This window comes from Staurois parvus, unplaced genomic scaffold, assembly GCF_062004578.1.
Source record: "Staurois parvus isolate SC_StPar_1 unplaced genomic scaffold, SC_StPar_1.0 ptg000014l, whole genome shotgun sequence".
Lineage (NCBI taxonomy): Eukaryota > Metazoa > Chordata > Amphibia > Anura > Ranidae > Staurois > Staurois parvus.
The window spans coordinates 12,367,250-12,384,396 of NW_028317810.1; the positions used below are offsets into that span (position 1 = coordinate 12,367,250).

Below are 17,147 nucleotides of genomic sequence, written 5' to 3' on the forward strand. Positions count from 1 at the left end.
GGGCAAAGAGGTTTGATTTTACAATTTTGCCAGTTCTTCATAGCCAAAGCTGAGCAATTGTGTCTACCTAGCTGGAATTATCAGAGGAGCTATTGGAACATGTTTGATGAGTCCTGATTTATATACAAAAAGGCTTTTTGTTCAGTTTGAAAATGCGAGTGCATTTGGAGCATCACTTGAGTATTAAATAGTTTTTAACAGTATTACGCTATTTTGGTATTTTTTCTTTTGCATTTTTCTCATCCATCCATCCATGAGAATGCATTCGGGGTAAACTAAGGAGGAATCATGAGCGAAGGCTTGAGAGTAACAAGCTGGTCATAAAATACCCCTATCCATCCATATGTCCATCCAGGAGTGAGAGCTTGGAGGAAGATAAGGGTAGATCACCATCTGTGATGTGGGAGATCAAATGGAAATTGGGGCTTAATTACTTTATGTTAGTGTAAGGAAGGTGTTTTTTTGCATTTTGTATAAAATATATTTTTTATCAGTATATAGCAATATATCATTGGCATCTTTTTCTTTTATGTTTTTCGCTATAAGAGGAAATATCTGGGAAGGAGAGTCAGTGTGAAATCACATAAAGAGATATATCATCTCTGAGGACACCATACCCCACCTGCAGGCTTGCTTTTTTGCATCTTAAAGCCATACCAGTTTGGGAATTCACAGCATTTGGTGATTGTGGATCTATAAAATGCTTTTCACAGAAGATGTGAGCAAGCTGGAAAATTTATAAAGTTTGAGTAAATAATAATTTTTTCACATTTTTTGGGACATTGGACTTTAAATTGGGACTTTTTCTTTGGACTAGAAATTCTGAGGACCCTCTGCACACTGGTATATACCCTTTCAAGCAGACTATGCAATAAATAGGGATATTTAGTTCACACATATTGCAATACATGCTTAAGCTGGCCAACTGCGTCAAAGTAATCCCTCTATGGCCAGTCCTTTGACGCAGTTGGCCAGCTTAAGCATGTATTGCAATATGTGTGAACTAAATATCCCTATTTATTGCATAGTCTGCTTGAAAGGGTATATACCAGTGTGCAGAGGGTCCTTCAGAATTTAATGTGGTTACACCCCTTTAGCACCTGATGGATAAATGCATGCACTAGCTGTTGGGATTTGAGCACAGGGATCTCTTTTTTGTTTTTTCTTTGGACTGTCACATATAATTTTTCACAGTTTTGATTATTTGTATTATTTGCGCTGTATTATTTTTATTATTATTTTTTGATGTTTAGTCAATCCTTGAACAGCAGCATTTAATTTTTCACTTAATTTTTCACTTATTTCCTTGGCACAAGTTTGATACATATTTTTTGCTTGGGCCTGTTACCATTTTGTTTATTGAGGACTATGCTGAGGTTGTTTATGTACTGTATGTGTTTTACTGGTACTGCTTGCTAATAACAGAGATTTTCTGATAGTTAGAGGGCTAAACCATCCTCCAAACTTCCTGTACAGTTATTTGCATCTAGTGTCTGGAAATGGGCAGCTGAACCCACTAGTACTGATTGATGTTCACTTAAATAAAGCTACATCTCTCTCCAAGAAATTAGAAAATGAATTTTTACAGTGAGTACAAAAAATCTATTATTTTATTGTACATGTTTGTGTGGGCATAAACAGCAATGAAAAAGAAAGTGTGTTAGTATTTGTTTTTAGAGTGCAGTGAATTTTCATGGACTTTAGCTATGATGAAGAAAGTCTATCCAGATCAGAATCACTTGTGTCTGCAGATGTTTACCAGCCTCTGCTGTGTGTGCCTGACTCAGAGAGAATGGTCTCTGTACCGTAGAATAGCTTCCTGTCAGCAGAGTATAAAACCTGGAACTTCACTCACGCTGTCAGTTGTTCCCTGGGAGAGCTGCCAGGCTCACTGTGTAAAGTCTAATCTCTGCTACCTTAGAGCCTGAGGCTGTACTACTAGAGCCATTCCATTCTGTTTTGGGGAGTCGCTGTGTGCTTCTCCTTACAGAGCTGTGTACTTGGGCTAATACATGTGTGAATCAGCAAGAGCTGTGTGCTATCAACATCCTTCACCCAACTGGCAGGCCTGCATCAATTTCTGCAGGTCTTACGTCTTGTTCTAGCCTGACAGCTGATGTAAGAGAGATTACAGTTCAACATGCCTTTTTCAGTGCACTTTACTTTGAGTCTGCTCATTCTGTATTACTGTGCCTATGAAATCTCAGGTAAGTCCCAGATCCAGCTTATGGCATGTTTGTGTGTGTGTGTTGGATATGTCAGGGTCCTGATTTATGCTATCAACTGTATTGCATACTTCTCCACTGTAATCATTTTCAATAGCTATAAAACTCGTGTACAATAATATAATGACTGAGTATGTCTGGATAATGAAATGGGATCAATAACTCTGTGGGTCTATACTCCCAAATTCATAGAGTATTTTAATTTAAAGTGAACCTGTGCCCAGACTATGCCTTTACATATTCTGAACAAGACATAAAAACACTTTAAAACAGGGGTCAAAATTTCTAAACAAAGGGCTAGTTTATGATCCTTCAGACTTTACGGGGGCCAAACTGTGGCCAGTAGGAGTAGAAAGTGCGTCATTGGGAGTAAACAATGCCACAGGCTTGGTGGTCGGTGAGAGTAGAAAAAATATGTATTGCCTGTGGTCAGTAGGAGGAGGAATTGTGCCCCGTCATTGATAACAGTGGGTGGCATAGTGCCTCATCATTGGTAATAGTATAAAGAATAGTGCCCATCATTGGAGGCAGCGGGAGGAATAGTGCCCATTGTTGGAGTCAGCGGGAGGAATAGTGCCCCTTGTTTGGGTCCGTGGGAGGAATAGTGCCTGATCGTGGGTGTCGGTGTAAGAAAAAGTGCCCCATTGTTGGTGTCAGTGGAAGGAATAGTACCCTATCACTGGGGTCAGTGGAATGAATAGTGCCCCATCATTGGTATCAGTGGGAGAAATAGTGCCCCATCATTGGGGTCAGTGGAAGGTATAGTTCCCAATCATTGGGGCCACTGGAAGGAATAGTGCCCCATCATTGGGGCCACTGGAAGGAATAGTGCCCCATCATTGGGGTCAGTGGGAAAAATAATGCCCCATATCAGTAGGGAAGAAAATGCCCCAAGGGCCGGGATAAAGGAAAACAAAGGGCCACATCTGACCCTCGAGCCACAGTTTGTAGACCACTGCTTTAAAAAAAATACCCCCACTCACCTATACTTACTATAAGCATCCTGGAGAATTTTGCCTTCAACGTTTACAGCAGGGGAACTGAAATCCTGTTTCTTTCTTATGAGTATTTCTTGTGTCCCAACCTTCTACTGTAAACAAATGGCAGATGTTTTTAGGCTATTAGAAACCTACAGAAACATGATTTGAATCTTGTGACCCTTGAGAATCTTTGAGCATTAAAGTATAACTAAAGGTGAGTTGGGAGAGGTTGGACCATCTGCCAGGTTTTTTTCTGTCTTTGTCCCCACTAGGGAGATTCATCCTCTCTTATTGTTCGGATCACCTGTCACCAGTGATAAAATTTTAAGTTGCCACCAGAACAGGAGTAGAGGGAATATCTTCCAATGCAGACATTTTTCCCTTGACAGCTGTTTAAGAGGGCATATTCCTGTTATTGTAAAGATATCCTTTCACTTCCTGTCTACAAGTCAAGAAGGGAAGGAAAAACTCCCTATTGAGACATAGTTGTTAAAAAGAACCTGGCATCAGTTTTAACTCTACTACCCTACTCTATCCAAAATGAAAAACAATGCCTTTAGTCAGTTCACATTGCAGCAGCTATATAGGTCAATGATGGCTTGTTTTAAAACTCTTTCCCTGCTTGTTAAGAATATGTAGAACTTACTATGAAATATGTGCATACATAAGGACATCCATATGGGATGTTTGGCCAATATTCCAAATGCAGGCCACGTTCTTAGTAGCGTTTGTGGTAGATAACGTGTTTTGAGTTGAACGTCAAGTGTTTGATTTGAACTTTGCCAGCTGTAGCATCTGTTTACATCTGTATGTATCATTAGGGAACAATAGCCTTTTGTAGTCTGCTTTTTTCTTGTATAGGTATTGGCCACATATTTTCCCCCATATTTTATTGAGATTTTCCAACATGCTTGAAAGCCTGACTGATACCACAGTTATTATCAATGAGTTTAAAAATGAACTTATAAAACTTGCATAACATGCTGGACATTTTGGTGCAGATATTAATGCTTTAAATCTGTCACATATAAAGGATTGTTCAGTAGAAGGTCTTTGCCAGAAACATATATATCAGTGATTAGGAAAAAGCTTTCTTTGGAAGAGGAAAAAGCTTTCATGTAACACTGGGGGTTATTTTCTGAAACTGCAAAATCTGGTGCAGCTCTGTACAGAAACCAATCAGCTTCCAGGTTTTATTGCCAAAGCTTTAATTCAACAAGCTGAAGTTAAAAGATAATTAGCTACCATGCACAGCTGCATCAAATTCAAAGTGCTCCAGTTTTAGTAAATCTACCCCATTGACCTTAATATTCAGTGAAGGGATGCAGATAAGTTTTAGCAACTGGTAAAACTTTTTCAGCAGTGGGTTTTACTTCCTGACAACAGCTGTGAAATGAGAGCAGTCTATCTTTCTTTCTTTGTACCCAAGCTGGAGAAGCCGTGAGCAGCTGAACTCATCAGAAAGCCTGCTTACCAGCTGATATACTATACAAATTATCTGTGGCAACACAATCACCGACTGAAAAAGGAGCCATGTATCAGAGAGTTGGATGATATACATGAAAATAATGATAAGTCCAATGTAGTCCCCGGTGATTTTACAGTAGCACAAAATCTGGGTTTCATTTAGTTGGGTTCTATTTGTAAAAAAACTTGACATATGAATGTGACAAACTTTCATACAGCTGCATTAAAAAAAACACTATATTTTGTGTATTATGATTATTTCCTTTTTTGTAGGTGCCATATAGAGGCCACAGTGTGGTATTTGTCCTGAAATACCTTGATCCGGAAAATATCACAATATAGCTACTAGATGTTGCTGCCAATCATAGGAAATAATCATATTACACAAAATATGGACATTTTCCATTGGGACCATTTGTCAATTTTGTACAGTGAATTTTTTTATAAATAAATTCCTGTGTGTGCATTCACCTAAAATAGATTATAGATACACATTTCAGTTTTACTCTAGAGTTCCTGAATCTATTTAAAAATGTATAGTATATCAAGAATATTATTGGATAGAGTGGGGAAGGCTAGAGCTTCACTAGACATGTGCACACCAGAAATTTTTGGTTAGTTTCATTTTGTTTCAGATGCATTTGTGAACTGAAAAATTTAGTTTTGTCATATTGGTTATGTTAAACCGATTCCTTTTTAGAATTCGTTTTGTGTCTTTAGCATTCATTTTGTATATTCATTGGTCCAGGTAGATTTAAAAAAATTAGCAATTTTTCCATAAGATTGCTATAATTTTCCATATATTATCAAATCGGATGAATCCGATATTTTTTCTAGTCTAACCCACCAAGAGAAATGGCACAGGCTGATTGGACAGTAATGACTTGCGTCATGTGCATCTGAATTAACAAATGGAATGAAATTCAGATTAATTCGTTATTGAACAAAGTCAAAAATTGAATTCATTTCCCCATGGGCCCGAACTACTATCACAGCATGTGACATCATCCTAATGAAACAAATTTATTCATTAATTTCATTATAACTATTTTCAGATTTGTTGACATTTGTTACTAAGTCCATTTGTAGATTTGAATACATCCAAATCTCTGAAAATTAAACTTTTGTCAGAAACCAAATGAAAACAAAGCAAATCCCACGTGTCCAGCCCTCACTTCCTATCCTGCTGTCAGTGGTTTCACTAAACAAAAAGTGAGAGAAAACCTATGATAGGGACAGAGACAGAAATAAAAAATTGACAGTAGTTTTAGCTTTCCCCTAGCCTCCCGTTCATATCCAATCTGGTAAAATGTTGTCAACAGGACAGAAAGTTAACCTCTTGATGCCGGCTGTACGCATATGTGGCTTGGCGGATGGGCCTTAACGCCAATCAGCAGCATTTATGCGGCCCTGTTAAAACAACTTACAGCAGCCAATCACAGTGGTCACACAACCCAAATGCCAGCCTCCGCCTTCCAGCTTTTAGAACTCTTTAAGGGCTGGGAGGTGGTCTGTGCGAAGGGGTTAATATAAATCTTGGATAGCAGTAAAGACCTGGTACATATTTTAACCTAATACCTGCACATCATTACTAACGGTAAAGTAGAATGAAATAGAGTAATCCGCCAAACAGACTACTGCACTAGTTAAAATGGAAATAAAGAGCCAGAAAAAAATAATACATGCCAAATCCTCTGGAGCTATTTGCCATGACGTGCACAGCATATTTGCACATTATGCTAGGTAATAACAAAGTGATCCTCTCCATTGTCCACACTGCCCTCCATTATTTTATTCAGTCTTTTTCTGGGTTTTTATGCCCCAAAACTCCAGGAATTATGCAATATAGATACTTAAATTTGACCCAGCTTGTCACAATGAAAGTATACATACCCATACCTGATGGGCCACTGGGGAAGTTGACAATCATTGCAATAGTCAGTGCTACCCAGCAGTAGCTAAGATCTTTTAGGCCCTGCGCAGTTCTGTGCAAGCAGCTTCCCAATTGCACAATTGCGGCCATTCATAAAAAGCCTTGTATTTTTTTTTTCTCTTTTATGAATCCAAGGTATTCTCTGATTGGACAAGGTGGAGAGGAAATGTGGTAATGCCACAATCTCCAGCTCGGCGCCGAACAAGTGACCCCGTACTCTGTGTGCAGAAGGGAAGCCGCTCCCATAGAAGGCAAGCAGGATCCAGAAGATGGCAACTGTTACTGAAGTAGTAGCCCATCAAGTATGAAATATGCATACTTACAAAGCTAGACCAAATTTAAGTATGCAATTCAAATAATTCAATGTAGCTTTATGCATTCCCTTCTCTTGAGTGTGAAGATGGTTTGTTCAGGAGTTTATCCCTGTAAATAAAATCCTGGACACAATGTGCTACCTGCCAATGTAAAATAAACAGCCCAAAGCAAAATTTTCAAAGCCTAAAGTTTTCTGGATATTTTCCCATGAATCAGTCAGGTTATACCAGAAATCATAGGGTAGCTTCTACCACCTGTATTCAGATGAGGAGATCGACAATATTTTCTTAAAGAGACATTTCTAAACTGATTAAAACTAATGACTGAACTAAAATTTCTTCGTCTGTGCTCAGGAAAACTAAACCTTTTCTACTAAAAATGCTAACTGTTATATTAATAATAAAACTGATACCACAGAAAACAAGTTCACTTGTTTAGGAAAAGTTTAAACTAGCCTAGCAGATTAGACTTGTAGTGACCAACCTGTGGTCCCAGGACTATATGCAGCCCTTTGGTACCTGTTTTTTGGCCTTTATACCCCAGTAGTGCATTTTGGGACCAGGGAGCAGTGATATATAAATGCATTACAGCAGTAATCTCTACTAGCCTCTCATACCATGCCCCCTAGTCTCTTGGGACCTTCTACAGTATGGCTTCAACAAACACTGTAGCATGTCTCCAGTATCTGACCATCATTTCCATTATGCCTGCTGTCTCTGACAGTCTTTTCTAGCATTACATATGCTGAACATAATGTGTGGCCCATTAGTGAGATCAGGGGCCCCACTAAGGCAGTGCCTACAAAGCTTCGGAAACATCTTTCAAACATGCAGAGTTTTATATAAAATATCCTGCAGCATGAATGGGATCGAGACCTGGAGCAGTGGAAGCAAAAAGTACAGAGTGAGTACATCAGCACTCCCTGGGATCCACAGGGGGAAAGACTGCCACATATAGCAGGCGTTCAAAGGACAGCGCTTGACTTAATCCTTTATCCTTGTCCCGGGAAATCTTCTGAGCAGCCAAGAGGGCTGGTAGTGTCTGCATACTGTGGAGCTGAAAGCAGCTCTACAAGAGGAGAGAGAAAATGTCTCTGCATGTAGTTACAAGAAGCTAAGTGAGGGACTGGTTATTTTCTCTTGGGTGGAAGTCGGTGGGAAAAATACCTGTGACTTAGGCCAGCTTGGTGGGAACAGATGTCCAATCTACATTTGCATGGATTGAATGCACATGCACTTTCACTGGGTGAATTTCAATGCAGACTTTGTTTAAATACACTCCTTAGTGTCCTAAATTTTAAGGGTTTTTTCTGCAAACCATTTTATGTACTAGTAAAATTAGTTTAATTTCTGCATACATGCTGTGTTTGATGTAATTGCAAACTTTACATATAAGGAGAGTAAGATGTTTATGCTGCAGTTTTCACATGCCTCCCATTGACCTGTACACACTGACAGCGCAATTACACATCTCATTACTTTAGCTTTGAGCTGATATTTAACTTAGCAATGTTTACTTAAAGGTTAATCAGCACAGATAGTAAACATGCATATATATCCTAAATGTATACTAAAAATAAAACCCAGAAAGTGAACATGAGAACTTGTTCCCCCTTCTTCTCACTTACTGGGTCTATGCAGAGTGGCCAGGAGACTTGGGTGATGCTAGACAAGCATGTTTGAGATATGAGCCACCATATTGCTGAGGACACTTTCAGGGGAATTCAATAAAGGTCCTGCACTACTTTTCTGCCAATAACAGCCATTGTTAATACATTGTGTCAAATTCAATAACCATTTGTGCCACTTTTCTTCCTATCTGTGAGCTGTACGTCATATCAGCTAGTTCTTACTAGAGACACTTTTTAATTTTTTTTGCATTGATTGCGCCAAATTCAAAATGAAATAACGACAGTTTGTCTCTTGTGAAATTGGAGCTAATTAAGACCAACTCTCTTTTGGCAGACAGAGAGATTGAGGAAAGGATCGATCCAACAAAGATGTGTTTACATGTAAAGGTCTGTTGAGAACAGATTAATCATATTAAAGCTTGGTCTAGTCTTCTGAGTGTCTAGTGTAAGTCGGTGCCAGTTAGTGGCAGAATTATTGTCAATGTCATTTAAATTGTGTCATTATTTATCTAGTTATTTAATTAATTAGTCATTTTGTTAGTTTAATTTACCCACTTACCCAATATCAGACACTTTCACCTCTTTCTGCCCAGGCTAAGTTTCAGATTTCAGCACTGTCACACTTTGAATGACAATTATTCAGTTATGCAACACTGTACCCAAATGAAATTTTTACCATTTTTTTTAGACAGATAGAGTTTCCTTTAGGTGGTATTGATTCACCTCTGGGTTTTTTATATATTTTTTTTTGCTATATAATTGATAAAATACAAATTTTTTTAAAGCACATTTTTCTTTGTTTGCAAATATAAAAATCTTTCTTCAAAATTTATTTTGCTACATTTACTCATTTCTTGAGGCCCTAAAATGCCAGGACAGTACAAATACCTCCCTCAAATGACCACATTTTGGAAAATAGATACCCTAAGGTAATTAGTAAGAGGCATGGTGAGTTTTATGAAATTGTAATTTTTGTCACAATTATTTAGAAAATAAACAAATTAAATCAAGTATACTTTTTTTTTTCTACATACTTTAGCCAGAGCAATTGCATATATCATCATATGACTAGTGTGGTGGTGATCAGAGATACTGACTGGTGACATTATGTAAAAAAATTGAAAATAAATTTAAAAAAAGAACTTTTAACTTTTTTTTACTTTTTTTCTTTACAATTTTTTTTTTTTTTTTTTTTTTTACAATTTGTTCAGTTGAGGATGTATAAGAGTCTTTTATTAGGCTTTAGGTGTTGAGACTCAGGAATATCTTCAGTTGGAATACTTTTACTAATATTGGAGTCACTAATACTCTTTTGAAGAAATTCTTGAAATAGGAATTTTTAATGACTCCAGTACTGTAATTTGGTAAGTATCCATGGAAGATGTTACCTCCAAAAGATGGATATGCCAGTTAGAGCAGCATCACTGCAAATAAAATGCCAATGCCAGTTCTCATTAGAGATGTGTATGCCAGTTAGAGCAGCGTTGCTCAAAATTGTAGTGCCAGTTCTCAGAGATATGGACGTTGGATAGAACAGCAAAATGCCAAATTGCAATAAGAAGATTAGAGAGCCAGTTTCTCTTAGAGAGAGGCGTGGGACCATCAGACCAGCATTGCACCAAAGTTCAATAGGCAGGCATGCGTGGAAGAGCCAAGCAACATTTTAAAAGCAATGTGCCAAATACAATAGCAAGCTTATTGTGTCAGTTCCCCTCAGAAGAGACATGCAACAGGTAACCACTTCCCGACCACCCTATAGCAGAAATACTGCTACAGGGCGACACAGGTGCACAAAATCACGTATTTATACACGTGATTTTGGATTTCTGGGTAGGGGTGTGTGGCCGCGGCTGTCATTCACCAGGTCCCAGCCAGTGATTACTGGCCAGTGCACAGAGATTACTGAGGATCTCCCACAGGAAGGAGAACTTTTTTGTTTACAAGTGACACCAATACAGTGCTCAGTGCTAAAAAAAAGCATGGGCACACTGTCAGCTCGGTCACACTGCTTTGGATGGCTGTGCACACCACAGGCATCCAAAGCAGTGTGATTACAGTGAAGCACGCTGACTCTGCCCCCTAGTAAATCACTCCCAGCACACAATTAACCCTTTGATCACCCCTCATGTTAACCCCTTCCTGCACAGTGCCATTAGTACAGTGTCAGTGCTTTTTTTTAGCACTGAGCACTGTATTGGTGTCACTGGGGATGTCATTGACACCAAGTCAGTTCCCCCCAGTGTCAGAATGTCTGCTACAGTCCTGTTATAAGTCGCTGATTGCTGCCTAAACTAGTACAAATTAAAAAAAATGTTTAAATACGAGTATATATACTGCCATTTGTACACACTATAACTTTCACATAAACCAATTAATTTACACGTATTGGGATTTTTTTTTAGCAAAGACGTGTAGCAGAATACATTTTGGCCTAAATTTATGATGAAATTTGATTTTTTAAATTTTTTACTGGACATGTTTAATAGCAAAAAGTCAAAAATATTGTTTTTTAAAAAACATTGTCGGTTTTCTTTTTTTTAATAGCGCAAAAAATAAAAAACGCACAGGCGATCGAGTACCTCCGAAAGAAAGCTCTATTCGTGGGAAAAAAGGACCTAAATTTAATTTGGGTGCAGCATTGCATGACCGCGCAATTGTCAAAGTAACACAGCTCTGTAATGTAAACAATGGCTTGGTCGGGAAGGGGGGTAAATCCTCAGGGTGGCAAGTGGTTAAAAAGCAATGTGCCAAACACTATAGAAAACTTAATGCACCAGTTGCCCTCAGAAGAGACATGCAACAATTTGAACTGCATTCGCTCCAAAGTGTGATAAGAGTAGAGCACCAGTTTTACTCAGAAGAGAGAGACTGTGAGAGAGAGTGAGAGAAATAAAAAAGTATTGTGCCCAAATCAAGTACCCGGTCCAGAAAGGTACATGAATTAGGCGCATTCTACAACACTTCCTCACTGCCTTTGAAATACTTTTGTTATTTCTGTCTACACCAGTCTTTATGAATTCCAGGGACTGTGCCCTCATCAATATGGAAGTGGACATTACTGCTGAGGTAACAATGCCAAAGGCAGCATGTTGGTGGGTGAATTAGAGAAAAGTATGTAATGTGACTTTTTGGCTGATGTGTTTGTACAGCACTGTATTTTCTCACAATATATGTGAGTGCAAAGGTGTTGATTCACATTATTTGGAGCATGGGTTTCCTTGGGGTTTTGTTTGAGAGCACTGGATGTTTGTAGCCACTAGTCTTCAACTAGAAAACATCTGTGGGATGACTGGAGGCCTTTGGCTTTGTTTGCAAGCAGTGGAACTTTACAAAGCAGTGCCACGTATTATACACAGTGTTGCACATTTATATAGTGCATGACATATGTGCAATCCTCATAATAAAGTGCGTGTGCAAATATGCAATATAACATAGATAAACTCCCATATAACTCCTTATAAAGTGCATATAATAACAACAGAGCCAAACATTACATATACAGTGTGGTCATCTTGCAATATATGAATCCCATGTTGTTGGATACATCACCCACATGATTCTCTCACCTAGCCAGCTAGGAACGGCCTGGAGTCAGCTGGGTGTGGTGATGTCATTGGTGTAAACTCTCCTTCTCTGGTCACATTGAGCTGATGTCAGAGAAGTAACGGCTTCCATTTCCATGGTAAAATCCAATTTGTGTTTGGGGAAGACAGAACAAAGACCCCTCTTTATCTTTTACAGAAGAAATTGCAATCAAGCTTAGTGGATATGCTATATAAGAAATAGGAAGACCAACCTGGATTAGAGTGTGGGGGAGATATGAGGTGGAGAGATAAAGAAAAATATACCTACCCAGGTTATAAGGGAAAGGTGTTTTTTGACCTAAATACCTATAGATCAAATCCAGGAGGTGAGACCATATATGTGTTCTGGTGCAGAAGAAATACACAAGGGTGATTTTGAACATGGCAGGAAGTTACATGAATATCTATGAGAACATATTGACCTTTTAAAGTGAAATTTGCACATTTTATAAGGACTTGAATTACCATGTGGGAGTCATATATTGCAAGATGATCACACTGTATATGTAATGTTTGGCACTGTTGTTATTATATGCACTTTATAAGAAGTTATGTGGGAGTTTATCTATGTTATATTGAATATTTGCACACACACTTTATTATGAGGATTGCACATATGTTATACATAGTTACATAGTTAGTCTGGCTGAAAAATGACAAAAGTCCATCCAGTTCAACCATAGAAAAAAAAAAGTTATAATCCTATACCCACAGTTGATCCAGAGGAAGGCAAAAAAACCCCAGCAAAGCACGATCAAATTTGCTCCTGCTGGGAAAAAAATTCCTTCCTGATCCCCTGAGAGGCAATCAGATATTCCCTGGATCAACTTTACATATAAATGTTAGTAACCAGTTATATTCTCTGTATCTAAAAAAGAATTCAGGCCTTTTTTGAAGCAATCCACTGAGCTGGCCAGAACCAACTCTTGAGGGAGTCTATTCCACATTTTCACAGCTCTCACTGTGAAGAAACCTTTCCATGTTTGGAGATTAAATTTCTTTTCCTTCAGACGTAAAGAGTGCCCCCTTGTCCTCTGTGATGACCTCAAGGTGAATAACTCCACATCAAGTTCACTATATGAACCACTGATGTATTTATACATGTTGATCATTTCCCCCCTTAATCTCCACTTCTCAAGAGAGAATACGTTCAGTTCCTCTAATCTTTCCTCATAGCTGAGCTCCTCCATGCCTCTTATCAGTTTGGTTGCCCCTCTCTGTACTTTCTCCAGTTCCCCAATGTTCTTTTTGTGAATTGGTACCCAAAATTGAACTGCATATTCCAGATGAGGTCTTACTAATGATTTGTACAGGGGTAATATGATATCTCTCTCTCTCTGGAGTCTTTACCTCTTTTGATACAAGAGAGGATTTTGCTCGCTTTGGAAATCGCAGCTTGGCATTGCATGTCATTATTAAGGTTGTGATCTACCAGAACTCCCAGATCCTTCTCCACCATTGATTCCCCCAGTTGTACCCCCCTAGTATGTATGATGCATGCATATTCTTAGCCCCAAGTGTATAACCTTACATGTATCAACATTAAACCTCATTTGCCACATAGTTGCCCAATTAAACAGTGCATTGAGGTCAGCTTGTAAATTGAAGACATCCTGTAAGGACGTTATTCCACTGCACAGCTTGGTGTCATCTGCAAAGACTGAAATGGGATTTTTAATCTCAGACCCTATATCGTTTATAAACACTATATAAATTTGCAACACTGTGTATAATACATCAGTATTGCATGGCACTTGTTTGTAAAGTTTATTTGTATATGTGGGAACACATTTAGTGTCAGCAGCAGTATTATATTGGAGATGGGACCAGTTATAATTGTGCTGAAGTATTTTGCAGTTATAAGCAGTGGAACTTCATTGAACTGCTGCTGAACTCGATTTACCATCAAGTGATGAAATGTGAAGTGTGCCATGGATGCGGGTTTATGCGATTTATTTAGGTAGAGTGCCACCTATTTCTGGTAAGTCTTTGCAAATTCATCCTTGGCTTTTTTTCACCGATGTGGGAGGCACTGTGACATGTCCTGGAGTACGGAAAATTTTTATGTTTAAAAATGGACTTTTTGTTCATTGTATTTCATTATATCTCTTGGTGTTTGCACAACACACATTGAGATGTTTTAATTATATTTGAATTGCAGCACATTGTTATTTAAATATTGTCAGCTAAGGTACATATCCCCTAGTGTGTCTGCAGCTGTTCATTTCATTATTATTGGCTATAGCACTAGCGTGCATTTCTTATACTATATGTAGGTGATTGGAATAACCTGGCTCTGCCTGCATAATTCTGATCCCTCCACTGATGTCACAGCTGGGAGATTCATTGCTATGGGATTGAAACATAAGTCCTGACTCACATGCAGTTATCCACTGGCCACTATTACATCCACAGACTTCACTGCACAGACTCATTTCTTTATTTACCACCACTGCACAGACTTACTTCTTCATTGACCACCACTGCACATACCCACTTTTCCTTTGCCCACCATTGTGCAAATTCATGTCTTCATTGACCATCACTGTACAGACTCACTTCTTCATTGAACGCCACTTCAAAGACTCTTTTCTCCACTGCACACTGCTGCACTGACTTTTCTTCACTGACGCTAACTGCACAGACTAGGTTCTCCACTGTACACCACTGCACAGACTTGGATATCCACTGTGCATCACTGAATACACTCACTTCTCCACTGGCCAACACTGCACAGACTCCCTTCTTCTCTGCCCACTACCGCACAGACTTGCTTCTTCATTGACCACCACTATACAGACTAATCTCTTCACTGCTCTCCACTGCTTACCACTGCACAGTCCTACTCCTCCACTGTCTACCTTCACTTCTATACAGCCTGCAGCTGCACGCTCACTTCTCTACTCCCTGCCATGGCAAATGCTCACTGTCCACTGACCGACCATACATAGGCTCTCTTCTTCACTGATCACCACTATGCACACACTTCTCCAATGACCATCACTGCACCCACCTACTCCTCCACTGACTGCCACATCGCAGGATCACTCCTCCCCTGCTCACAACTACTCAGCCTCACTTATCCACTAATGGCAAATGCACAGGCTCACATATGGCATTCGGATCTCGCAGAGAAGATGTAACAAAGCCTAGGGATGTTAATGATAAATTGATGAGGTATACAAATAAAGAGACCACCCTGCTCAAGATGCACAGCAAAATTTTTATTTCTATCCAGACCTATTCTACCACACTCTAAACCAAAGGAGAGCTCTGCACCCTCTGTTGGAGCTTCCAAGGAAGGAAATTGATGGAATACAGGTACTAGCAAGTAGGAATGATGTAATGTTGATACTGCATACGAAAGACAATTTGAAGACCTTCTGTGTGACAGTTAAATTTCCAAAGATATCACTTCCAGAGTGGAGCTCTATTCCCATTACATTGCTTGTACTGAATGCCGCCGCACTGGACATTGTGCAGGCCCTCCGGAGGTGGCTTCATAGATTTCTGGAAGTTGTGATTTCTAAAAACTGACTGTACACTACTAAATACCTGAAGGATGTCTGCCACTGTGCTAATGTATCTGTTTTGGGGGATGTTTGTGGTGGGGTGCCAGTGTATGGGTGGCGCTGAGCAGCGGCTGAGGTGTCCCATTGGAGGTCTTGTCCTATGGGCCACTCTATTTGTTTGATCAGTGGGCTTCCTTTTCCACCCCACCTGGCTGCTTTCTTCTTTTTTTTTTTTTTTGGTGAATCATTCTTCCTATTTTTTCTCCAGGAGTACTTTCTTGTAGATATTGTCTGCAAAACATGTCTGTAGTCATGTCTGTTTGTTGTTATGCTGGACCGGAGCCTTTTTGCTTTTTGTAAAGACACATCTTAGCTGTTTCTAGCTTGTGTTATCTGATGTTTTGGGGGTTTTATCAGAAGAACGGAGCTGGATGTGGTGGATGCAAACGTTACCTGTTTAGTACATTCAGGGGGTGGTGATGTAGCTGAGGTTTACAGTTTTAGTAATTTGTTTTTCCATTTGTTTATGTTGTTTTTGTTCTTGCCTGTTGTCACCGCATGTCTGTCGCCAGTGATCTTGTGGCATAGTTGAGGATACTAACCTATACTGTGAATAAAGCACAACAGTATATGATGTGAATTAAATTGCCATGACCTGCATATCCTGATGGTCCAGGAAACTCTGCACTTTTTCAGACCATGGTTACTTGTATTTTTCTGCTGTTCACCAGTCATATTCCAGACTAGATCTTTTTATGATTAGGGTTATCTGGATAAACTATCTGCAGTTGACATTTTTCTCATCATGCTTTCTGATCATGCCTCAGTAGTGATACACTTATGGTGATGAATGTATCTTGCAGGGGGCTTTGTTAAATAGACAAAAAAGATTTGAGAAAGTTGCTTTTAGGCACTTCCTTGCTGAAATGTAACCATAAGAGATCAACTGACCCCTCCATTGGCCGAGCTTAGAACAAAGCTGAAAGACACAATTGACTCCAAGATCCATGAAAGGTATAGATTTTGGTTGCACCACTTAAGCAGTGAGCAGTGAGCACATGAGCACTAGGAGCAGGGAAAAAATGTTGACATATACAGGTAAGGGCATTGAGAAAGAAGATTAGGAGCCTACATATTTTCTTGCATGTGTCATCCACAGGGGAGTTTATAAGCCTTTACATATACCAAAGCTTTTTCAGAAGTACTCTACTGCCTTTACATCCTTCAGGGGGGAAATCAGAAGTTATACATGGTACTAGGCCTAGTAGGATGATTAAAAAATATTTGTCAGAGATTGGATATCCTATTTTAGACCCTCTACCCGACATTGTTGGAGTAATAACTCACTCCAACTGAAAATATATGTATGCTTAAAAATGGTTTTGGGGAAGTGCCCCAGGCCTGATGGCTTGACCAGAGCATGATAATAAAAGTATTAATTTTGGCACCCCCTTGCATATTAGCAAGGAAAATGGGCATTTTTAATTTGACAGATTTGACT

General features: G+C 39.1%; 1 protein-coding gene across 1 annotated transcript in view; it reads left to right on the forward strand.

Moving 5' to 3' along the window:
* Positions 1-1,885: 1,885 nt before the first annotated feature.
* Positions 1,886-17,147, forward strand: part of SUSD2 (sushi domain containing 2) — a 271,052-nt gene continuing 255,790 nt past the window's right edge. Inside the window, exon 1 of the mRNA XM_089677367.1 lies at positions 1,886-2,207. Coding sequence (XP_089533493.1) covers positions 2,141-2,207 — 67 coding nt within the window. The 5' untranslated portion in view covers positions 1,886-2,140. The remainder of the gene's footprint in view (positions 2,208-17,147) is intronic.